Source organism: Scardinius erythrophthalmus, assembly GCF_964197995.2.
Source record: "Scardinius erythrophthalmus genome assembly, chromosome: 6".
NCBI lineage: Eukaryota > Metazoa > Chordata > Actinopteri > Cypriniformes > Leuciscidae > Scardinius > Scardinius erythrophthalmus.
In genome coordinates this window covers 28370035-28395934 of record NC_138226.1, presented here as the reverse complement: position 1 = coordinate 28395934, position 25900 = coordinate 28370035, and the positions used below count along the sequence as shown (strand labels likewise).

General features: G+C 40.1%; 1 protein-coding gene across 1 annotated transcript in view; it reads right to left on the bottom strand.

Annotated features, from left to right (window-relative positions):
* The window catches only part of nalf1b (NALCN channel auxiliary factor 1b), a gene marked incomplete at both ends in the record, with an annotated part of 149147 nt that overhangs the window by 1455 nt on the left and 121792 nt on the right, over nucleotides 1-25900 (bottom strand). The window contains one exon of the mRNA XM_081368820.1: nucleotides 1095-1266. Coding sequence (XP_081224946.1) covers nucleotides 1095-1266 — 172 coding nt within the window. The remainder of the gene's footprint in view (nucleotides 1-1094; nucleotides 1267-25900) is intronic.

The following is a 25900-nucleotide window of genomic DNA, read 5'->3' as shown; positions in this document are numbered from 1 at the left end:
AATGCCCGAGCAGTTGAACATTTCAGACAATTCTGACATTAGAATTTGTAGGTATGATAAATAAGTGGTGAGGTATTATTGTTGAAATATTATTTTACTTTTCTAAGAGGATTATGGAAAACAATTTTAATAAGGCTTTTTGCTTCACATCAGACATCAGAACACTTGTGTCACCCTGACATTAAGATTAAAAACATGCTAATAATAGAATAAGTGTAGTCAGGTCATTGTATGCATGAATAGCATTTAAATAAATTCTTCCTTTAAATAGGTCACATTCTTCTTAAATATCTCCTATTATCTCTAAAAAAAAAAAAAAAAAAAAAATGGTAATGGCATTGATGACAGGTGTTTATGGTCATGTTGTGATGATGATAAAGTTTAGCACCGTGAGACGAGTCAGTGTTAAGTGGGGATACTTAAAGCAATTAAAGGGCAGGTAATTACAGTCTGACCACTCAGCCAGTCTGTGTGGTTCTGCTCTCAGTCCCCTATTTATCATCAGTCTGTCTCATTATAGCACAAGCCTGCAGGCCATTGGGAGGCCAAAGCACTCATTCACATGCGCCACTCAGCACGCACCCACTGGGATTAGGAGAGGAGCATATCCTGGCAAACAGAGTTTGTGTATACAAGCCCTATAGTTCTCAACATTCACAGCAGATGAAGACCATTTCATGCCCCCTGTGTTCATAGCCTGCTCATGATCGGCATAATTATTCAAATCAAATGGAGGATAATTTAAAGACAAGTTACGTATTTATTAATCCACTGAGTCAACTCAAATTTTGTGCAAATATGATATGATCGTGCTCATTCATCCAATGTAAGTGTAAAGCAGAAAGAAGGAAGAATTGAAGTTCCTATTTTAGCCACAAGGTGGCAACAGAGACAAAGTGTTTAATAAAATCAGCAACACCAATGAAAAAATGCTGCCAAATCAGGCAGTTGATGTAGGTCCAAATCCAATGTTTGTGTAACATCCTGTCTACTGTGATGCCTTCATCTGGTACTGGTAGTTCCTCAAAGCATAAATATACCCTTCACTGTCTTGTCTTTAATGTGTTTGAATGAGAAAAGGTCAAACTGCCCACCTGTGCATATAAAACTGGGGCTTCCACCGTAGATGAGCTCATCATTGTCAGGCAATATGAAGGGACACCTCTGCTGGACCTCCAGGCAGTACTTCCTGCAGGGGATCCTGTTGCTGCAGTGAATCTGTGTGGTGTGGAAGAACTGGGCACATAGCCAGTGTTTGTAGACAGTCTGTGCAGAGAGAAAAGTACAGAAGGAGAGCTGTTAGTGCTTGAGTCCGGATGTACATTGCAAGTGATTGCATCATCAGTACCGCGGTAACAGTCATCGCTTTAGCTCTCCCACCTATGTATCTTGGCAACCTTGCAGCCTTATTTCTTTGTGTCGCTTACAGAGTCGAAACATCACTCTACATTGTTTTGTTTTATGTTGCATTATGTCTATCTTATGTTCACACACACACATATATATATGTATATATACAGTATATATATATTAGCGCTGTCAAATCGATTAAGCATGACTAATTGCATCTAACATAACATTTTGTGTTTATATAATGCTATATACATATTATATAATGTATGTTTACAAAGATGCGATTAATCACGATTAATCAATTTGACAGCCCTAAAATACATATACAGTACAATATCGCTGACCATCAGTAAGACTGAAAACCTTGTTTAGAAACACCATGCTATCCACACTGATTTTATAGCTAATAACTGCCTAACTGTTTCTACTTTTCTTTCATCAAAGACATTTTAAGACAATCGTCGTGGTACTTAAAGCGTGAAGTGTATTTATCCCAGCTAAATATACAAATAAATATAAGATGATTCAACTGTGTAAGCTCTATGTCCATATGTTGCAATCAAAACATTGCTGTTTTTGTGGTTGTTTGGTGAGCATTTCAAGTAAAATGACATAACTCGCTGCTTGACTATCAGAGTAACCATGCATAAGCATTTTGACTAGCTGGTCTGAACTGTTAGTCTGAACCCAAAGTAACTTTGCTGCACATCCTTTGTTCAAACCATGATGGCACAACAATAGAACTGTCATCACACATGTGGTAGAGTAATAACTTCTGTTAATGAATCATTTGAGATCAAATTAATGTCAGAATATTGCTGTCATGGGTTAGTTATGGTTTGCTTCATTTCCAGATGTTTGATTAAATCATGGGTTCTCTAATACAGTATGTCAAACTCTGGGGTTCACCGGGTATTCCCACATCCACACTCTGTAAAACGGCTTTTTTTATTCTCTTGACAAAATAAAATCCGTAGAATGAAATATGTTTATATATGTAACGACAGATATAGATTATACTGCATGTTAATTTGCTTAATTTGTTCAAGAGGATGATCTATTTCACATGTCCACATACTGATTACAATCTATGCTTCTAACCACACACACACACACACACAAAAAAAACTGTAACTGTAAAACACACAAGTTTGCGATGCTGTTTGCGAATGTTCGTTGGAATCATATTTTCAGGGAACACAGAGTCATTGAACTGGGTTGCTAATGGCGACATTTGCAACCATAGCTAGCTATAGCTACCATAGTTACCCGTGGAAGACGTGGAGTGTTCAGGAAACCTGTTATTTTTATTTATTTATTTTTGGTAACACTAGCACATAATTGTCAGGCTTTACATTAAACATGATTGAGAAATGAGCAATACAATATTCATCTGAGATCATGTTAAGATTAAAGCCCTTTTGTAGTAGGGGTGCAACAGGGCTCCGTTTGTGGACCATTATACATTTGTAACACCACAGCAGGCATTACATTGGATAAATAACCATGTAAACAAGTTTTGTTTAACACCAAAACATCCGCTTTTCCTCAATCAAACAAGAGATATCAAACCAAAGCCATTTGCTTTGACAGTTTATAATATCCTGCCCAGTGTTAAAGGGGACCTATTATACCCCTTTTCACAAGATGTAAAATAAGTCTCTGATGTCCCCAGAGTGTGTATGTATAGTTTCAGCTCAAAATACCCAACAGATAATTTTTTACAGCATGTTTAATTGTCACTTTTTGGTGCTCAGAAAAACGCGCTGTTTTAGTGTGTGCCCTTTAAATGCAAATAAGCTGCTGCTGCATGGCACAGGGGGTGGAGCTTTATGAGCTCAGTCTCAGGACAATTTCATCTCACGGAATGATGATAATATCAGAAACTCTCAGTAACGGTGTTCATTTCGACCCGGAGTCGGACAATAATGCCTACAGAGTCAGAGTGCTGTATGGAGATGGAACAGGTATAGTTTAGTTTAATTACGGTTATAACGTATTTGTCATCTGCTTGTATGTATCCACTTTTAATAGCCTACAAGTCTGCTGTCTGAATGATGATCAAACATATACTGATGAGTTTAATCAAGTTTATTGTACATCACACAAAAGATGAAGCATCAGTTTTACTCCAGAAAATCACCGTAAGAGCTGAGTAAACACAGTATAAGAAGTGCGTAAGTACAGGTACAGGTACAACTCGGTAGAGTTGAGGGAGCATTTTCTTTGAAAACAAAATAATTCCACCTAGTCTTCAGCGGCTGCCTCAGATTTCGGGAGTAAATAGAGAGAGCTATGTGGATTAATACATCCAGCCACACAACACCTACAACTCTTGGGAGACATTCTCGTCAGTGCAGCAATGGTGGATGTGTACAACTCGCTGTGAACTCGATTAGGGCGGGTCTATGTTAAAACGGCAGTGTCTGTCAACACTCGTGGGCGGGGCCTGTGGCTTTAGTGACGTCACTAAAGCCGCATTCTGAAAATAGGTCACTGGGAGACACTGCTTCTGATTTATGGGGATTAATAAAAAAAGGAGTGAGTGGATTTTTATCACTATTGGGTGGTTGTGTACACACACTGCCAACACACATTTATGTCCAAACAGCATGCAAAAGTGAATTTTGCATAATAGGTCCCCTTTAAAAGACCGAATGAATGGACCATAATGCATTAACCGTACTTGTATGGAAGACTGAGGAGAGCCATTAGTTATAGCTGAGCCAGCACATGACATCATATCCTCTTGCCCATCAGGAGCCTAATGGAACGATTCTGTAAATGGCTCATATTACAGAAACATAGTTAAACATTTCCAAACAAACAAAAACACTTTCTTTCACGCATCACATTTCAAACCCTTTCTGCGAACAGGCAAGGGACCTGTTGCCGCAATTCGTTACTGTCAGCTGACAAAAGAGCGCAGGCAGGTCCTCTACTCCATCTAAAACAACAGCTCAGGCAATTATAAGTGCAATGAATCACTGTCTTTGCCTTAAGCACAGCGCCTTGCCCGCACACAGCTGTACATCATGTCATGTCGCCATCCCCGATTAAATATTTATGTGGCGTCACTCGTGTAAACTCTTTAAAAAGCACATTTCCTTCCTCAGCTTTGATTCTCTACTGCTTTGGTTCGCCTGTAAGTGCTTATTAGATTTGCAGAGAGCAAACCTCTCAGCGGGCGTTTGCTAATGCCTGTTCATATAATGAATCCCCCCTGAGACAGAGGTAAAGCAGACGTTTGTGAAGGATGACGGATCACAGAGAGGGGTAAGACCGCAGCCTCCTGTCTCCTCCCCGGGCCATTAAGGCAGGTCTGCTTGACATACAAGGCAAACATCTTTTCAGAGTTGAAATAAGCTTCTTTAGGAGTTATCTAAGGACATTGTGATGCACTTGAGTCTGCATTATATTTGACCAATAATAGAGACGGAACAAAACACTGGACAACTGTATTACACATTAAAGATCTTAACGCTGTCAATATTTATGTGACGTTTAAGTGTGGAGAAACCTGAAATCACAACAGTGACAAACTGTGGAAAAAAGTCATTCAAAATCTATGTTTCAAAATCCAGGGAGTTGCCTTGCTGGTTACCGCTTATTTAGGGAGGCGTCTTTTAAGGCAGCAAACTAACTCGTATGGCACGTTGTGTGTGATTGATTTGGAGTGCTTTACATGATGAAAACAAATAGTACCACACACATGAAGCACACTGGAGACATGGCCAAAGTCCCTTTAAGGCCAGTCATTTCACTCGGCAGCCATCTTTGAAACACCTCTCGAGCAGCTATTTCAGTCATGCATTTACAGGTCCTATATGCGTATGCGCTTTGCACACACAAATATTTCTTAAATTGTAATTGTAAATTTATAGATTTCTTCATTGAATAAATTATTTTTATAATCAGCATTTCTCCTAACCTGAATGGTTTCTTGCAAAAACTATTTGATAACTTGGAGGAAATGCAAATGCTTGCCACAATGATACAAGTCTTTCTACAGTAGCCTATTGAAGACAAATGCCATACAGTACCTGCAAAATGCTCCAATCTGTATTAGTATGCATACTCTGTGATTAACACTAAAGCCTTGTAATGTGTAAAGAAATCCAAGTCAAAAATCTTAATTTACTGTATTATACTGGTTTTTATTTATTTATTACAATATACTGAATAATTACTGAAAAAAAATAAAGCTGTTTACTTATTTGAGAAATACTTAAAGGGATAGTTCACCTAAAAATGGAAATTCTGTCATCATTTACTCACCCTCAAGATGTTCCAAACCTGTATGAATTTATTTCCTCTGCTGAACAAAAAAGAAGATATGTTGAAGAATGTTGGTCACTAAACAGTTGATGGACTCCATTGACTTTCATAGTATTTTTTCCCATTCTTCAAAATATCTTCTTTAGTGTTCAGCAGAAGAAAGAAATTCATACAGGTTTGGAACAATTTGAGGGTGAGTAAATGATGACAGAATTTTCTTTTTTGTATGAACCATCCCTTTAAACGCAAAAATTGTTCATATTTATATTAATATTATAATTAAGTTTGTGAATAAAGGAGCAGTTTTGGCAACTATCCTGAAATTTCACGGGTAATGTTCTCAGTATCGTGACAACCTTAGGGCCAGATAACACAGAATGTGTTTTTTGCTGTTAAAAACGCGAGACACGTGTCAGTGGAACGAAAAACAAAACAAAAGTGCAAGGTCTAGAGATGCGTTTTTTAAAAGTTGCAACAGATGTGAGACGTGAGTGCAATGGTTAAAGACATCCATCTAGCCTGTTTACATTTCAAAACAGTGTAAAAGTACCACAGTGGAACGGAAAAATGCATTCTGTGTGAACGGCCCCTTAGTGATGAATGATGGGCGAAGTGTTGTGACAGTGACGGAAAGATAAAAAAAAAACGAAAAGTGTATTAGTGCAGTGAGATGATAGCTTCACACATTCTGTAGGCCTCAGACAGTCATGCTCACTTAAGATGGGCACACATGAGCAGGGCCCTGGAGACTGTGAGCGTGGCGACATGCTGGTGGCATTTGGAGCTGGCACATGATGACATTAATCCAGAGCTCATTTGCAGTGCTACAGTGTGGTAGGCCTGCGCGTACTGACAGAGAGAGAGAGAGAGAGAGAAGCTAATTCCTGCAGATCTGCCGAGACTGGGCATTTTACACACATAGAGCCTTTAATGTGTGAATGTCACATCCTTCATCTGGACTCTTAAAAGCCCACTGAAGTGCCTTGAAACGTGCAGCGTTATTCAATGTGTTGACGTAATTTCCACTGAAACAGGAAGACAAGGCGGGACATATCAAGCAGCTTTCGTTTATATCACAGCTTGGGCCAGAGCTGTTGAGCTCGGTAAAGCCGCATTTGACAGCTTATGACAGCCACTGTCTAATAGATTACCTTTTAGATTTAATATGAAACTGTTACTAAAGCAAAACAGTGAACATGCTGAGGATGTGTAGTTTGAAAAGTGTGTAATTTATGTTGGTGAATGGCACCAGTTTTTTCTCTTCTACTCGTCAGTGCTGTTTCTATTGCCGAGTCTGTCTAACCGTTTCTCCTCCTAATCTCCTTCATATCGCTTTAAAATATAGCATTCTGTGTAAAATTGAAATGGATCCGATACGTTTTGTGGTCTGCGTCGACTGGCACATATGATCAGCTCTGTGCTAACGTGTCTCTGGACCGGAGCAGGCTGTGTGCGAGCAGCGGCGGACTTCATTGGTCTTAATGGAAAGCATTTTTACACTGTCTGGATCGTTTCCTATCCCCTATAGTGCATTATGTGCCATTCACCATGTAGAAAATAGTAATTGTGTTAGCAAGTGACCAATTTCAGCTGCAGCTTCAGCGTCTATTTGGGGGCGGGACGCTTTAGATTCTAGAGAGCATTTGATTGGACAGAAAATCTGCCGAGAAGCTGAAGTTCCGAGTGATGTCATCAAAATCGTTGATCCTTAAATTGGCGGAAATGAGAGAATGTTTTAAACGCTTGTATCTTCTAAATGCACAGTTTGTCATTGTTTTGGAGCACACTTAGCTTAACCAGCTTAATATTAGCATGTTGCTAAGCTAATAATACATATAATGTCTCTTGTTTTGCCCACCATCTTGGATGGAGTATTTCAATTTTGATGAACTGTTGAAGTTCAGACTTTGATTGTTGGTATTTTCAGCCCGTTCTCATCCTAGGGAGTCAAAATAGGATCTGGCGCCCAAGGATGAGAATGCGTTGGTATTTTAGCCAAAATTTGTAAAAATTGTGATGGACACAAGATGAAATTTAAGCAAAAGTCTCAAGTTGCTTTATCAAATTGATTTCTATTTCTAATAAATAGATCCTATTAGTGATTTGCTTTTCCATGGAAGACAGAACAAACACACCTAATAAAGCATAGAAACAAAGAAAACAAACAAACAGTATTGCTACGTAACATTGTATGGGACAACACCTTTCACATCCTCACCATTGTTTTGTAGAACATTCCCAAAACCTCTCACGGCTGGTGAATATTTGTTTTATTGCAGTGTGAGTTCAGCATGACCCCCTGAATCTCTGCTGTCCAGCACTCCATTAGAGATGTGATGAGGGGTGAGTCCTCTCAGATGAGTATAAATGCATTATCGCTGCTAAACACAACCTGAGCGACGGGGTGAGCTGCATCACAGAATGCCGCTGAAGGACGTTGCACTAAAAGGGCCATTTATATTTCTAATAGCTGGTTAAATCTGCACCGCTGGCTTCTATAAACTCATGCAGTTGTGACTTGAATATTTGCCTCAATTTACTGCTACCTGAATGGCTAATATAGCTAATTATTAATTTTTTCTGTATTTTAAACATTTAATCAGTCAATAAATCTGATGTCACAGAACTCATTTGTTTGACAGCATAATATGTAATCATTTTCTTCAGTCGTCTGTCAACCCATCCGTTTATCCATCTATTTGTCTTTTTCATCCATTTATTCCTATACTGCAATGTTGCAGGGACTTTCCAGCAGATGGAGCTAGCATGCTAAGGTGAACCATTGCAGAGTCCCTCACTCAGCAGTAACTCATTCACTATGAGATATGTAATACCTGGAGAGAGCTACAGTATCTATTAGCATTACCATTCATTTCAATGACACAAAGTCACAGAACCACCCAGAAGTAGGTCATTTGAAATACGCCATCTTTACTCATGGGCCCTCACTTCTGCAGCCAGGTTGTTTTGAGACAATCACCTGAGCCTAAATAACACCTAATATTGATAAAATGATCTAGTGCTGCAGCCAAAACATCTGTGTACATACTGTACCATATCCCTCAGCTCCAAATAGCCCATTTGTTGGGCTACTTTCAGTGTGATGATTAGAGCCGACGTGAGCCAGATCCTCTGAATCCCATTTGCAGAACATGCTCACTATCAGTATGGATGATTCTGATTATGAATCATCAATCATTCTGATTGAGAGAAAATATTCAGATCTGTCCACTGACTGAAGTACAACATGTTCCTGGATCAACATCTTTGTTGAGAACAAAGATCCTAAGATACTAGTCTTAAAAAAGATAAGTCTTTTTAAAGATACTAATAGACTCGAGAAAGAAAGTGTTTAAGTACCACTTTTTAGACATTTTCTCCTCTAATGACAGTAAAGCAACTCTATTAGGTTTTACTCAGTTTTGTCAACTACTAAGCTTGGCATTTATCAAGCTATAAAGATAAAGTCCTTTTGTTGTTATGGCAGTGTATGCATCATTATAATTGGAATAATAGTTGATATAATATAGACTGTTAACAATCCAGTGGGGTGTCGATTAAAAACACTATGGTTGTATTCATTCGGTAAGTCCAACCTATGATATGCTCCTTCACATCTTGCACTCAAATGCTGTTTTTTTTTAGTTTTTTTTTTTAACAAAGTTTTGTGAAGAAACAATTATTCAGTGTTTAAAAGGCAACGGGAAGGATTCGTTCAGGACCACGACTAAAAATGCAAGCGCAAACCTCACTTCTAAATCTAGACGTGATGTGGAAAACAGGGCAGGAGCGCAGACGGAATCAAGGGCGGTTTCTGATGCAGGCTTCGTCACTTTTTCGCTCCCAGGCTGCAGCAGACAGAGGATGGCGTGATCTCATTAGTATGAAGAGCGGAGGGAGCGTTGGCAGAGGAGCTCTGAGAATCAGCCGGCTCCTGTACCGTCTCTGCCCTACTTACCTAAACCCTCAGCTGCCTGCACTGGGACCTGCCTGAACCCGCTACATCTAACACTGCTTCTGCTCACATGATAAATGACCAGATGCATCGGACGGCACACCATGTGAGGAGGCTCGAGAGAGGAACATTTCCATCTTACATAAGCAGGCTTTGCCCTTCCTTTCTATACAGTTTTTTTTTTTTTTTTTTTTTTGCACAACAATGGAGACTGTGACTCTTCTATTTTCTAATAATTTAATCTAAATTTAATGACAATTAAATATTAATGTCATAATGTCTTAATAATTGTTTTTTCTTTTACTTTACAACAGCAGCACTCAAGCTACAAGTTTGTGTAAACCAGTGTTGATGTTATCTAAAACTATTAAAAATATTTTGTTTGTTAATTGAATTACAGCTGAAATAAAATAATAAAATAAATATTAGATGTTAAACTTTAAAAAAAAAATAAATGAAAAGTAAACATGATTCTGAAAATAAGTTAAACTTGAAGTACTAAAATTAAAACTAAAATAAATTAAAGCTATATATATATATATAATTTTAACTGAAATAAAATAAATTAAAGCTCTCTCTCTATCAAATTATATATATATATATATATATATATATATATATATATATATATATACTGTATATAATTTATTTATATTTATATATTTATTAATAAAGGACCTAACTAAAAATGACAAAAGCACATACAATTATTAAAATAAAACATTCAGTTCTAAAAATAAAGCTCATTCAAATTAATAATCCATGCTATAATAGTATATAAATATATAAATCTTTGACTTTTTCTGTCACTCTTTCTTTTGCTCTTTCTTTCACCTCCCCCTAATCATTCTTTCTTTTCACTTGTGGTTTTTAATCTGACAGCGTGTGTTTAACTTTCCATTCTCGGGCATTAGCCAAGCTGTCCTGGAGGACTGCATTATTCCATTATGAGTAGGCTAATAACATTGTAATTGACGAAAGGCCTTTCTGCAGTCTCAGTATTGGTTTTTAAAAACCTCCATTGCGCTGTCAGTGCCTTGCCTTTGATGTTTTATTTGCTTCTTCCTCTGAAGCCCTGACCAGAAGACACGGCTCAAGCCTCGTGTTAAACTCTCTCCACCTCACTTACTCACTCTTTCACTGACAACCAGCAGGTCCTCTGTCAGAAATCCCCCAGCAGTTAAAGCGAAGGTCAGACAAGAGCAGAGGTAGAACTAGCCACAGGAGTTGTCAAAATAACAATTATCTATCTATCTATCTATCTATCTGTCTATCTATCTATCTATCTATCTATCTATCTATCTATCTATCTATCTATCTATCTATCTATCTATCTATCTATCTATCTATCTATCTATCTATCTATCTATGTATCTATCTATCTATCTATCTATCTATACATATATATATATACTGTATATATATATATATCACACACACTCATCACATGGACCTTGTTTTCAGTTTGCACCGTCTTCCTTTCATTAGTTTGTTGTCATGGATGTTAATTTGATTTGTCATTCGTGTCAGCTGTGGGTGATTAATTACCTTGTTTGACTCTTGTATTTCAAGGTACGTTTACATGACAACGATATGCTTAAAACGGAGACGTTTTTCCTTTGAGTTTTCAGCATACAGACAACATCATTGTCAAAACGATCCCAATTCACACAGATCCGCGAAAACTACTGAAAACGTTGTATTCTGCTGCCAGGCCATTAGATGGCGATGAAACACTATAGACTGAACACGTAATACCAAGGGGGTAATCTATCAGCCGGAAGCTGAAGCTTCCCCGGGGGGCGCCATTGATTAGCAGACCATCACCTGCTGTTAGCATCCCATTGACTCCCATTCATTTTGGCGTCACTTTGACAGCGAATAACTTTACATCTGAGGCGTTTAAAGACTCCATTTGTTCATTATTTATTCCTAAAGAAAATGTATAAAAGACTCCATTACCTTGTATCTTACGTTATGGCCCTGTAGAAGCAGTTTTTGTAAAAATAGGCTAACGATTGCGTCATAACGCGACTCTCTGTTGCACAGTAGAGAAATTACCGTATGGACAGGAGGAGAAGCTCGCGGGCAATCGGGGGGACGTGGAGGTAAAATGACAAAATAATTAATCAGAATACTTAGCAAAAGTTTCTCCTGCTCCTAGCTTATGGACACCTCCTACTCACGCTCTCCGTCTCTGCAAGTTTCGGAAGGGAATGATTCAGATTTCTCTTGGCACAGCTACTATAAGACAGACAGGTTGCTCACGTCACATCTACGTCGTCAAGCTCAGTTTGAGTCTGCGCAGTACACTCAGCCATCAGGAAGTGAGTGCTTCTAATTAACTTCACTTTTCTCAGTTGAATCCAATGGGGTCGCTGTGTCCATTTCTTTTACTGTCTATGCGTAATACGCATGTGCATTCGTGTTTTTGTTGTTTACACGGTGACCATTTTCAAAAACTTGCACTTTGAAACCCGTTTTCAAAAGTTTGCGTTTTAATGCACCCTAGACACCGTTGTCATGTAAACGAACGGCCAAACGCATAAAATGTTTTACGTTTTTAGTTGAAAACACCGCATGTAAACAGCAGTTCCTGTGTTTCTATTCTTAGTTGACCGGTCTCATACATGTTATGGTTGTATTTCGTTTGCATTTCATCTTTGTGCATTTGTATACAGCCAAGTTGTGATAATATACTGTATTCATTTAGGCTGGGTTTTGGACCAAATGAACCAAGATCGGTCACTTTATTTTAAGGTGTCATGTGTAATTATGCATTTAAGTACTGAGTAATAATAATTAACTACATGTACTTACTATTGGGTTAGGATTAGGATTAGGTTTAAGGTTATTTGCAAGTTATTATGCATAATTTACTGTTATTAGTACAGTACATGTAACATACATTGTGTAACAAGGACACTGTAAAATAAAGTGTTACCAAAAGATCTTACTCAAATGAAAGATTCACAATCAGAAATTGTTACACACCATCATGCAATAGAGAATATTCATTTTTGGGTGACCTGTCCCTTTAACAATGCAAAACTTAAATCTATCCATTTGCTACTGGGAATTACTGGTCTATTTAACACCATCTATGTTAGAGTGAATAGCCATCCCGAGACTACATTGACTCAAACCTTCAGAGAATATGAGGAGGTCAGAGGTCATAAGTTGCCAGTGTCCACAGGGACTGAGGGGGTAAAGAAATGCATGACAGGTCAAAGAGCAGTCCACACATTTACCACAGCGGGAGTGCATTACACAGCCCAGCCAGGTCGCAAGTCACACAGCAATCTTCAGTTCTACATTCAGCCACACAAAACCAGAGCCAGTTTAATCAGTAGGAGTCGGTAGAGAGACAAAACTAAGAAAGTGTGACGCAAATACACAATCTGAGCATATGAAAACCAAGCCAAAGTGAATCAAGACTCAGAAATCAATTTCCATTTTTAAAAAAAAATGTTAAACTATAATTTGTGCAGTTTGAACCCCCGTGATTCTGAAGAATGTAGCAATTAAACTACTGTTATTACAGTTTCAACAAGCATTCATCCTCTTAGTTCTGCTATATTACAAATCACCATAGTCAGCCCAACTGAAAAAAGCCTAGTTTCACTGCAGATGCACAAAACAACACGAGGCAATTAGGATCCGACTGGAGCGTGCTGCACAATATCAGAAACTCAAATATCTGCAATAAAACACAAGAGCAATGTTTTTGAACAAACCATCCCAATTCCAGTAGTCATAAAAAATGAGCATAAAGCAACTACACCCAGACTGTAGTCGAAGCCTTCGCTAACAGTACGTTATGTATATTCCATGATAAAAAAATACAGATGTACAGGCTAATAATAATAATGATTGTTATTCAGCCAGCTGAACCGGCGTGCTAAGCAACAGTAATTTTAGACTAAACAAAGCGGGTGGACGCAGGGGTTGGCAAGGCAACCCTCGTTCCTCATTATGGCTCCAGATAACACCCTGCCCTAAACAAACTGCACACGGTAGTAGGTGCGAGGAAAAAGATTAGCTTCGTGTTGCCCTCGCAGTGCACAGCAATAATAGTCAGCTGGGAACTGGGAGGGGGTTGTGGAGGTTTGTCGAGTGACTGAAGTCGCACAAAGCCACTCCTTCACCTGCGGTACACGACGAGATGACTGATCTCTTTCTGCTTCCCACAGTCTGTCTGATAATAAATAAAGCCTTTTGATATGGGATGCCCATGCCGTGTAAATATCATTATCAACAGGCAGGGACTTATTACACGCTGCACAGATTATTAAATATTAAAAACACAACTCAGACCGAATCATATTCAGCCAGAGCTAAGTGAAGTGGGCACCTCTCTGCATGCAAAAGGGAGAAAGAGAGATGGAGCGAATGAAAGAGGCGTGAAAATGAGCATTTATTTCACACGCTAATTCATACATCCCAGCCTGACCAGATCTTGCAAGAAAAAAATAGCAGCCTAGTTAGACAAAAATAAACCAAAATAGCCTTAATTACTTTTCAAAATGACCAATAAAAAGCTTAAAAAAAATTCCAATGTTTTTTTTTATATATTATATTATTATTTTTTATTTCATTGATCTGTAATAAACATTACCATAATTTAATTTCTTTTTTAGTTAAATTTGATATTCTAAAAAATAGGTAAATTAGGTAACACTTTATTTTACAGTGTCCTTGTTACATGTTACATGTACTTACCATAGTAATACCAGTAAATTATGAAACTAAACCTCAACCTAATCTTACCCTAACCCTATATTACATGTAGTTGCTTAATATTACTCAGTACTTAAATGTATAATTACACTTTAACAATGACACCTTAAAATAAAGTGTAACCGCAAATTATTTCACATATAAAACCATCTAAATCAATAAATTATTCCTATAACAAAAAAGCAAGCATGAATAACACAGGAAGAAATGAGATCCAACTATTTAAATTAACAAAGATGTGACAGTAAAAGAACAAAAGGCAACATTGTTACATGCTATGAATTGCAATTTAACACTATATATTGGTAGCAAAGCAAGTGGTCAGAGCATTGAAAATAAGAAAAATGCTTTTTTTAAATCATAATAATAATAATTCCAGGAAGCAGCCAGTCGCTCCTAAAGCAAGTATTTGAAAACGCGCTGAGGTTTGTGCTGGATTCGGTGCTTAAATCATATTATTACATATTACTGCACTCAGTCATTCAAATGCACTGTGCACAGAGAGATTGTGGTTAGATTTGGTTAACAAAAGTGTATTGAATTACAATTCATTCCTGCTGGCCTGGCTTATTTGCATTAGGTTATATAGTGCTAGGTTATGTGTATTAGGTTTATTGTACTAGTAGCACTTGTTTGTATTCATACAGGAAGCACTTCGTTCCAGATTACATGCTCGCCATCTGTTGATCTCTGGTGCACCTTTTCTGAGTCGCTCTGGGTAAAAGCGTCTGCTAAATGATTTAAATGTGAGTGTGATGTAAATTCGACACCATATGTATAATTTGAGCATTCATAAATGTGCATTTTTTTTCCCATCTGTGCCTATGTATGATGACTTAACTGGCAATCATAGACCATATTGAAAACAACCACACAGCTGTATGTTAGACACAAAAAGCTGACCTCCGGTGTTTTAGGCAGTATTGAGAAGATTTCTTCCGCACCAGTGCACACAGAGGGTTAGGAGCTGTCACACAGGAAGTGTTTGTGTTGAATATACAGACGGAGTGCAATGGAATAGACAACACTAACACTGAAAAAAAACGTGTCTCTACACTTTTTGCAAAAACTCCAGAAACGTACCTATACAATTTGCTGCAGCTTCCAGCTGAAATGACCAATAGAGGCAGTAAACACCAACAGCTTTTATTCATTTTATTCCTATTTGGAAAGTAATACATTTTGACACTTGCATCTAAGTCCTAAGTTACATAACCAGCTCCAAATGCATGGCTTGTCTGATATAGTAAACTTGCTCGATAGCTTGCAATGCAGTTCACTTGGGTACGAGTCTTGTGAAACACGAGTCACGACTTTCAATAAAAGAACTCAAAATACCTGTAGAAGCAAGATAAAATGGCATGGTTACTTCAGCAAATGCCTTTGTATCTTACGTTTGCTTTGCTTAAAGCTATCATTTAGGTTTAAGGTAGGTGGTACATTAGTTTCAAACACGACAGAGCATTACATTCACAATCATCTGTTTCTGAGAAAATTGAGTGTGCTTTTAGGGCCACTCAATGGACATTTCACATTCTCAATCCGTATTTGAAGTAAAAGGGACGCTTTTACTTCTTTTTTTTTTTTTTTACTTTTTCTGTGGAGAATAAGGAGGATATTTTGAAGAAAGTTTCAACTGCTTTAGTGCAAATAAAGGAAGTCAATGGGGTCCAAAACTTTTTTTTTTTTTTTGCAGTATATTATTTTGTGCTTCACAGATGAAAATCATAAAGGTTTGGTACAACATGAGCTATCTCTTTAACAGCTGAAGTGGAACACAATAGTAGCTAACAAGTTGCATCATGTATCACTGTGTGTATTATGCATCTGATTTCGGTCCATGTATTTGACCAGTGCTGTTATTTTTGTCCTTAATCCTGCCTGGACATGCTGCTGCCTTCTTTATTAAGAGGCAGAACTGGCCGTGCTGAACACAGATGGGTGTCACCTCAGCCCAAACCCACTCAATAAAGCTATAATACGTCAAGATTACAGTCGGGCCTTGGCTTGCCTTACAAAGAGAGTCAATAGCAGGAGAGCCTTTAGAGTGACAAGATAAGAGAAAAACACAAGAGAGATGGCCTGGACCAGAATAAATACTGCCTACTAAGAAGACAGAGGGTGAGAAAGACAATGATAGAGAGAGAAAGACACCACTATTTTATAAAACTACAAGAGGGGGGCAAGAACTTTGGACAGGAGCCCATTAGCTGGCAAATCGATCACTTGCAAAAATGAGGAGTTACATAATCTTTGTTTTTTTTCAGAGTTTTGGGACTATCTACAACTACTTAGTGTCAAGCACCGGTCAGCTGAAAGTGATGAAGTTTCCTGCACTACTACACACAGAGAGAGGAGAATAAATATCAGAGAACGATTTGAGGTATACTGAACGTTTGGTGTGATTGTGTTTCTGTCAGGAAGTTCCTGTTCCATTATGTCAAACAAGGCAGCAACACTTCACATGAGCAGCCAGAGGAACTGGTACTATCAAATATTAAACATGACATTCAGTTCAGCATAAGCAAGGCTTATGAAAAGCACATTCACTCTCTAGAGTCTAGAGAACAGAAATGAGCTTTAGCTGCTGCAGCACCCTCTCTTGAATGCATGAAAGCAGTCAAGACAACATGAAATGGTTTTCAAAATCCATTTTACTTCTGTAATGTAAAAGTAAGTACATTTTGATGCAAAATTACATAATACAAGGACATTTTTATTTTTGGAAAGTTTTTGAAAATATGGAAAGTCTTCCATTTTTCACAGGCCTTCCACTATCATTGGCATACATTTTTTTGCATTTCACCACCTAGTGGCAGTCATTGCCTGCTGCCTATTCACCATGGTAAAATGAGTGACTAATGAATGTATGAATACATCCACACAAATAAAAAAAATGCAGCCTTTGAAATAAAAACAGTAGGATTTATTGGGCTAATCAGTTTAGATCCAACAATACACATATGCAAATGATCGTAACTCCACTCCGCTCCTGTACTACTTTCCACTGTAAATGAATGACTTCCGGTTTGTTGGGAAAAGTGAAAAGGCAGCTTTAGGTCAAACATACAAAGCCTGTACGCACATCAATGTCGGGCTGAAACAGTTCCCCCAATAGCCATACATATCTTTACTTTTCTGGCATTTAGAGATGCCATTTCAAAATCACTTTCTGCAATGTTTATACAGTCTTTCAATAAACTGCCAAAAAGAAATCAGGCCAAGAAATAGGTAACCTTGCTTTAAGCAATTCTAAATATAAAGTATTGATTATATTCAAGGTGCCTTTGCAATCACATGCAACAAAACCACTATTAGACAGATACAACGATAGATAGATAGATAGATAGATAGATAGATAGATAGATAGATAGACAGACAGACAGACAGACAGACAGACAGACAGACAGACAGACAGACAGACAGACAGACAGACAGACAGACAGACAGACGAAAGAGATATTTTGATACGTGTGTCACAAAGCAATTTCAGCCATCTTTAAATGATAAAGGACTGGGTCACAGTTCAGGGAGAGCTCAGGGAAAGGAAGACCAAAAGAAAAACAGAAATTATGTTTATTAAATTTAGTGCTGCAGAGCTATGATTTGCTTTTCTGCTATTGCCTCTCTCTCTCTCTCTCTCTCTCTCTCTCTCTCTCTCTCTCTCTCTCTCTCTCTCTCTCTCTCTCTCTCTCTCTCTCTCTCTCTGCAGTGTGTGCCGCAGCAGACACATGACGAATGGCCTAAGAGACAAGAACTGTACCACAGCCTCTGGTGCAAGGTTACAACACACACACACACACACACACACACACACACACACACACACACACACACACACACACACACACACACACACACACACACACACACACACACACACACACACACACACACACACACACACACACACACACACACACACACACACACACAGTGCAGTACAGTGCAGGATCAAAACAACATGGCACAATGCACAGACAAAGACACTCCCATTCATAAACATTTGACGGTCTGTGTAAATGATTCAAATGTCCACACGAGTCTCAGGGTTCAATGAATACTTTGTATTGTTACAATCGTGCAGCAGCTAACATACAGGCAAGTGTTCATACTCAAAAAACTCCCCGCAACCGCCCCAGTCTCCTAGGGCAACGCCCCCGCGTGCGTACGTAACAGAATGCCCTTAAAGCTATAAAGTCACATTTACATGTGCACATTATATGACATCTCCCCTTTTAAGTTTTGTTTCTTTCTCTGAGGATACACAAGATACCGAAGATATCCTGACTGTTCCTATAACTGAACATTTGAACAGTACTGCACTTGATTAAACAGTAAGGCACTAGTATCAGTAGGCTTAACTCATCAAACATAACTCTGTGCCATATATAAACGAGCATTAGAACATAAGCTCTCTTCGGAGTGTAAACTTTTCAGTCCACAAAATCAACAAACATTTCCTTTGTCATCTTTTCCCCTCCCCACAGTGCATGGCTCCAAAGGTGAACAAAATAGCCACACCTTCACAGATTCAACCTTTCAACGGGTTTACTCAGTCTACCAGACCGGGTATGGACCAGTCCAGTCTGAGTCTCTGGTGGTTTGAGACTGGGGGTTGGTGATGCGGTGTCAGCGAAGACTGCGGGGTCAGGCTGCTGTGTGGCAGCACCTTGCTGTAGTCCATCTGGAGCTAAAGGGTGAGTGTCTCCAGCTGCCGGAGGAACATGCTGCAAGTGACGCCGGTTGCGTCTCAAAGTTGCTCCCTGAGGTGTTTCAATGACAAAGGAGCGTGGTGTGATGCTGTCTCCCGTGACAACGGCAGGTGTTCTCCAGGCTTTCTGATGATCCAGCTTCATGAGGACGGGATCACCTGGCTTTAAAGAAGGCAAGGGCCTAGCTCCATGGCGCTGATTAAAGTAGAATGCTTGTTTCCCCTTTTCCCATGCATCCTTAGTCCTGACCGTTTCCAGATCAGGCCATCGGGGCTGTAGATTTGCCTCCAGTGTTGGAAGGGTTGTCTTTATCTTCCGGCCCATGAGTAGCTCTGCCGGGCTCGCGCCTGTGGTGGTGCAAGGCGTTGAGCGAAAGCACATAAGGGCAAGCAGAGGGTCTTTCTGCGTCAAGATTTTTTTAGCGGTCTGAACCCCTCTCTCTGCATGTCCGTTCCCTTGAGGGTTGTGTGGACTAGAAGTGATGTGTATAAAGTCAAACTCTCTTGCAAAGTCTTTAAATTCCTGGCATGAAAACTGAGGCCCATTGTCAGACACGACCTCATCTGGACAGCCAAATCTTGCAAACACTGTCTTCAACTTCAAGATTACCTGCGAGGCAGTGGTTGTCGGCAGGTGAAGTATTTCCAGGAACCGGGAAAAATAGTCAGACACGACAAGGTAAGTGTGTTTGTTATGATCACACAGGTCCATAGCAAGTCTCTTCCAAGGCCGGTCAGGAAGGGGGGTAGAGATGAGAGGTTCTTTCCGCTGGCTGGGTTTCATCTCACGGCATACCTGACAGGACTGGACCTTTTGTTGGATTGCTGATGAGATGCTGGGCCACCATACAGACGCATGGGCTCGCTCTCTACACTTTGTCAAACCTTGGTGTCCGTCATGTATCCGGTTCAGGATGTCATTTCTCAGCACATCAGGAATCACCATACGGCTGCCTCTGATGACGATCCCATTGCATTCAGATAATTCAGCTTTCATGGGAAAATACTCTCTGATTGCTGCTGGGACGTGGCCTATGTAATCTGGCCACCCTGACTTTATGTACTGCAACACCAGTTGAAGGTTACAGTCGGCTGCCGTAGCTGTCTTTATGGCCTCAAGCTTACGTGGGGTTGCAGGCAGGGCGTCTACAACGGCTGCTATATAGCACGCTACGTCTGAGTGAGTGTCAGTCTCCGTTTCCAGGCACTGTAGTGGACTCCGTGAGAGTGTGTCGGCCACTGTTAAGGTCTTCCCTGGTGCATATTCGGCCATCGGTTTAAATCTCATAAGTCTCATGAGTAGTCTTTGGCACCGTATTGGCACGTTGTCCAGGTCTTTCTGATTCATGAGGGGCACCAGAGGTTTGTGGTCGGTGACCAATTTGAAGCTCTCAAGGCCACACAGATACTTTCCAAATTTCTCACAGGCCCAGACGCTCGCCAAACACTCCTTCTCAATCTGTGCATATCTGGTCTCGGCATCAGACAGGCGACGTGAGCAGTATGCCACAGGTTTCCATTCCCCTTCATGTAGCTGCAACAGTACTCCGCCTATGCCATAACTGCTGGCGTCAGCTGAGACAGCAGTAGGCCGGTTCACATCATAGAACTTCAGGACTGGAGAAGTGGACAGGATGTCTTTAATCCGCTGGAATGCCTCCTGCTGAGAATGGTCCCATGTCCATACTGACTTGGACTTTAACAGGTCATAAAGTGGCTGACACACAGTAGACAAATTTGGAATGTATCTCCCCAAGTAATTGAACATGCCCAAAATACGCTTTAGGTCTTGCACGTTCTGTGGTGGTGGGAGCTCGCGGATTGCCTTGACTTTTTCAGGGTCGGGCCTCACACCTGATTTGTCAATGACATGACCCAAGAAGTGCAGCTGGTCCTGCCTAAACTTACATTTTTCTTTGTTTAGCTTCAGGCCGGCTGACTCGATCCTTTCCAGCACCTTGCTGAGACGTTGGTCGTGCTGTTCTGGAGTATCTCCATACACAAGGACATCATCCATGAAGATAGCCACGCCTACCAGGCCATTGAGGGTCTCTGTCATTTTGCGTTGGAAGATTTCCGGAGCACTTGTGATTCCGAATGGGAGTCTTTTAAACGCATATCTCCCAAAGGGTGTTATGAAGGTGGTTAATTTGGTGCTTTCAGGGTGCAGAGGTATCTGCCAAAACCCGGAGGCGGCATCCAGTGACGTGAACATGGTTGCGCCACTGAGTTTAGCAGTAATTTCCTCAGCAGTTGGAAGGACGTACCTCTCTCTCCTTACAGCCTCGTTTAACCTCTTCAAATCAACACAGATGCGCACCTTCCCATTTTTCCTTGGAACTGGCACCATAGGCGCACACCAGTCAGTGGGCTCAGTCACAGGCTCAATCACCTCATTTTCCTCCATGCGTTTTAATTCCTCTTTTACTTTTTGCAGTAGAGGCAACGGGACACGACGAGCAGTGTGCACTGTGTATGGCTCAGCATTATCTCTTAACAGGATTTTAACAGGTTCGGTTTTGAGTGTTCCGTGCTCACCGAATGCTGTGTGGACTTCCTCGACACGTTTCACAAGCCCCATGGTCATTGCAGTGGCTCTGCCTAGCAGATTGTTCGCGTTGCGGCCACCGACGACGTATACTGGAAAACAGTATGGCTTTCCCTTATATTCTGTGCTGGCTTGGAACTTTCCTAAACAGTCCAACTGACCACCTGGACTGCACAGTGTGATATTAGATGGCTCCAATTTCTTATCGGGAACTAGTTTGTTGAACGCCTCTGCTCCCATAATGTTTACATCTGCACCCGTGTCAATTTTGAATTTGACCGGTGTTGTTCCAATTGTAAACTGTATTGTCCATCGTTCATCACTTCTGTTTTCATTTGTGACTGCACCCAGGAAGTATGGTGTCTGTGAAACAGTCTCTGTCACTTCTCTGACTGATTTACTATAACATTTCTTTTCCCAGTGACCCACCTTCTTACACTTGTTGCATGGGGAGTTCTTGGCTGGGCACCTTTCCGGATCTCTATGTTTCAATTTTCCACATTTTCCACAGTTTGAGTCTCCTTGATCATTTTCTCTCTTTTTAGGTTTCCACTTGGGCTTTCCTCTGCCTAATCCTCTCCCGCGGATTTCCTGTACTGCTGCATGTGACTCCCCCTGCAGGTGAACTTGGAGTGCAACCTTCTCAGACTGGCGAACAGTTGTAATCGTTTGGGCAAGTGTAAGATCAGCCATTAGCTGCAATTTACGTGACAAATCCTTGTCCAAAATGCCCACAACAATGCGGTCGCGGATGTGTTCGTCTCTATTTACACCAAAGTCGCAGTGTTCTGATAGCTCATAAAGGGCTCTGATAAACATTTCAGCTTTCTCACCGGGCCGCTGCGATCTCTGGTGAAAACAGGCGCGCTCGTGAATCACGTTGCGTTTAGGATAGAAGTATGCGTCGTATTTTCCCAACACAACGTCAATCTTCTTCTCATCCCCCTCCGTCTCAAATGTGAAAGACTTGAAAATGTTTTCAGCCTCAGGCCCCATGGCATAAATCAACGAACTGACCTGCACTTCGCCATCCTCTTTACTCAGTTTAGTGGCCAGCCGAAATCGCAGGAAACGTTGCTTCCAGTCTGCCCATTCATTTGGACGATCAAAAGCGAAACTTTCCGGAGGATGAAACTTAGCCATCTTTTCAGTGAAGCAATGTGTCCGTCAAACGCTTCTGACACCATGTAAATGATTCAAATGTCCACACGAGTCTCAGGGTTCAATGAATACTTTGTATTGTTACAATCGTGCAGCAGCTAACATACAGGCAAGTGTTCATACTCAAAAAACTCCCCGCAACCGCCCCAGTCTCCTAGGGCAACGCCCCCGCGTGCGTACGTAACAGAATGCCCTTAAAGCTATAAAGTCACATTTACATGTGCACATTATATGACAGTCTGTAATCAGATGAGTTCAATTCATCCATTATCCGAGATGTATTCTCACACATATATGTTTCGAGAATTGAAGCACGTTTGTAGGGTGTTTGTTTGCACATATTTACTTAATTTGGACTATTACTTACCAAGTTTTAATTGAACATCGGCACTGTGGAGATGGTGCAGTGCTGTGGTCAGGAGTCAGGACGGATTTAGTCAAGTGAACTAGTAATGGAAGGGTGTTGATATTTACACCAGATTCACACCACTTCTATCTCTGCATAAGAATTTAAAGTGGCCCTATTATGATATTTCATAGGTTCCTAATTTTGTTACATTGCTATGTAGGTTTGCAACAGGAAGTATGACTGGATTGCTGACGACTCATTTTCGTAGTTCAGAACCGATTTTTTCTTTTGGGAGACAATAACAAATAACAAATTGTTGTGCGCTTCTCTAAAATCTAAGATCTTTAAAACCTTTTACATTCACAAAGAGCTATATTACTGCATAATAGCATTATGGGGCACTTTAAACACACATTCACACAACAGCTGATATTTGGCAGTTTAGCCAGTGCTAAAAAGTAAGCCAAAATATTCCCAAAAGGGAATCCAGACAATTAAACAGACAGCGAAACATTGGAAACTCAGAGTTACCATCTGTTTATGGACTGTCTCAACAGGTGCTGCTTTTACATCAAATCCACTATATTGAAAAGGAAATCACATTAGTTAGAGAAACAGGCAGAAAGAATATGGTTAGTGAGAGAGTAAGAACTATAGAAAGACCAACAGAACAAATTACAGCATGATAGATCAAATGATAGATAGAGCGAATGAATGATAGAATGAATGATCAAACAAATGAACTATAGATTGAATGAATGAACAATAGAAAAAACGATCGGACGAATGAACAATATATAGAATGAACAGACAGGCAAGCAGGCAGACAGATGGACGGATAGATAGAAAAATGGACAGAGAGATAGATAGATAGATAGATAGATAGATAGATAGATAGATAGACAGACAGACAGACAGACAGACAGACAGACAGACAGACAGACAGACAGACAGACAGACAGATAGATAGATAGATAGATAGATAGATAGATAGATAGATAGATAGATAGATAGATAGATAGATAATTAAGGGAACTCACGGTGTGTTCTTCAGGAAAAAGCAAGTCTATATGAAGTTGTGTTAGATAATTTGAATTCCATTAAAGAAACCGTGATAATTAGACACGAAAAATCAAATGAAGGTGACGTCTCACTGCAGTAATCTTCAAAGACCATCAAAGAAACACATGCATGTGTTTACATGTGTGTGTATATGAGCGTGTGTGTAGTTCGCACCACGGCAGAGCAGAATCAAAGCCACGGTGAAAGGTAAGTCTCTTCAAAGCCGGTTACTGTGTGCATCAGGCACGCTGTTTAATTAAAACGTCATTTAGGGAGAAGATCACGGCCTCTTTATCCCACACGCACGGCTTTGGCTCAAACAGGCGGACCAGAAAGCAATCATACTCTGTTCCAATTTGTGTTTATCGTGATGCTAATGCCATGTATGGATCAGCCAGAACAGCATTCATGAGGAACATGAGCCAGGGTGCCGGACTCACTTTGGTGTGGACTCATGCATATTCAGTGAGACTGGAACAAGATGGCCAAATAGAGAGAGAGAGAGAGAGAGAGAGAGAGAGAGAGAGAGAGAGAGAGAGAGAGAGAGAGAGAGAGAGAGAGAGAGAGAGAGAGAGAGAGAGAGAGAGAGAGAGAGAGAGAGAGAGAGAGAGAGAGAGAGAGAGAGAGAGAGAGAGAGAGAGAGAGAGAGAGAGAGAGAGAGAGAGAGAGAGAGAGAGAGAGAGAGAGAGAGAGAGAGAGAGAGAGAGAGAGAGGGAAGTGCATTTGTGTAGCAGGTTTGTTCTTCTACCCACACTGCATTTAACTAATCACACTCAATGCAACCTCATAAAATACTCTAATGATCCATAGCTGCACTATTATCAAACAAGCCATTTTATGATTTGATGAAGTTGTTTTTCAAATGACTGACAGTCCATTTTGCATTTTGAAATCTTCATTCTCACAACATAAGCTTGTGCAATGTCTGCGTCACTAGTGGTACCAAACAGAATTGCAGTGGAATCCGTTTGTTTGAGCAGCCAACCAAAACAGTATAAGGTGGAGGAAGATAACTCTAGAAAAAAATGGTTGAGTTTGTTTTTCTCTAAGGGTGTGTTTATACTTAGTATAGTTCAGTTATCTTGGTTCTTTCCTGGTTCACTCAGCATTCACACTGTCATGTTTAACATCGAACCTGAACATACAAAAAAAAAAAAAAAAAAATTTCATGCACGGGTCATGTGCATTTGTTTTCAAAGAAGCCAGCGAACGCAGTGGAGTCATGTCCACTGAGGTATGTATGATACACAAAAGGCTAGCATTTAAATGTATGTGTGCAGTGCCGTAAAGTAATTTGTTACATCATGAGACCTGATATCACGTGATACTTTTGCTGATGCAAAGTTGCAAGGGTGATTTTTCCGCTCACAGGTGCTGGGGGAAGCAAGACGGCCACCATTCAACCCGAAAAAAGCCATACAACCATTCCAATGACTCCGAAGCTGTTCAGTTAAGGTAAATTAAGCTAAAAAAAACTGCATACTTCCCCTTTAACGAACATTCAAAATAAGGCTGCTGGGATAAATGCGCTCATTGTATGTGCGTATATGATGGTGTTATTACCAGCTGAGAACTTTCAAAGAACTTATAAAATGTGTACAAGAGTCAAAACAGCTCCAGGAGTTCCTCTATTGCAAACACAAAGGAAGATCTGCTGCAAGAAGATGGAATTCCGATGCCTGAACTGAACTGTGATGGGCAACATCGCGAGTATGACGAGAAAAAAACAGTATGCTTGAG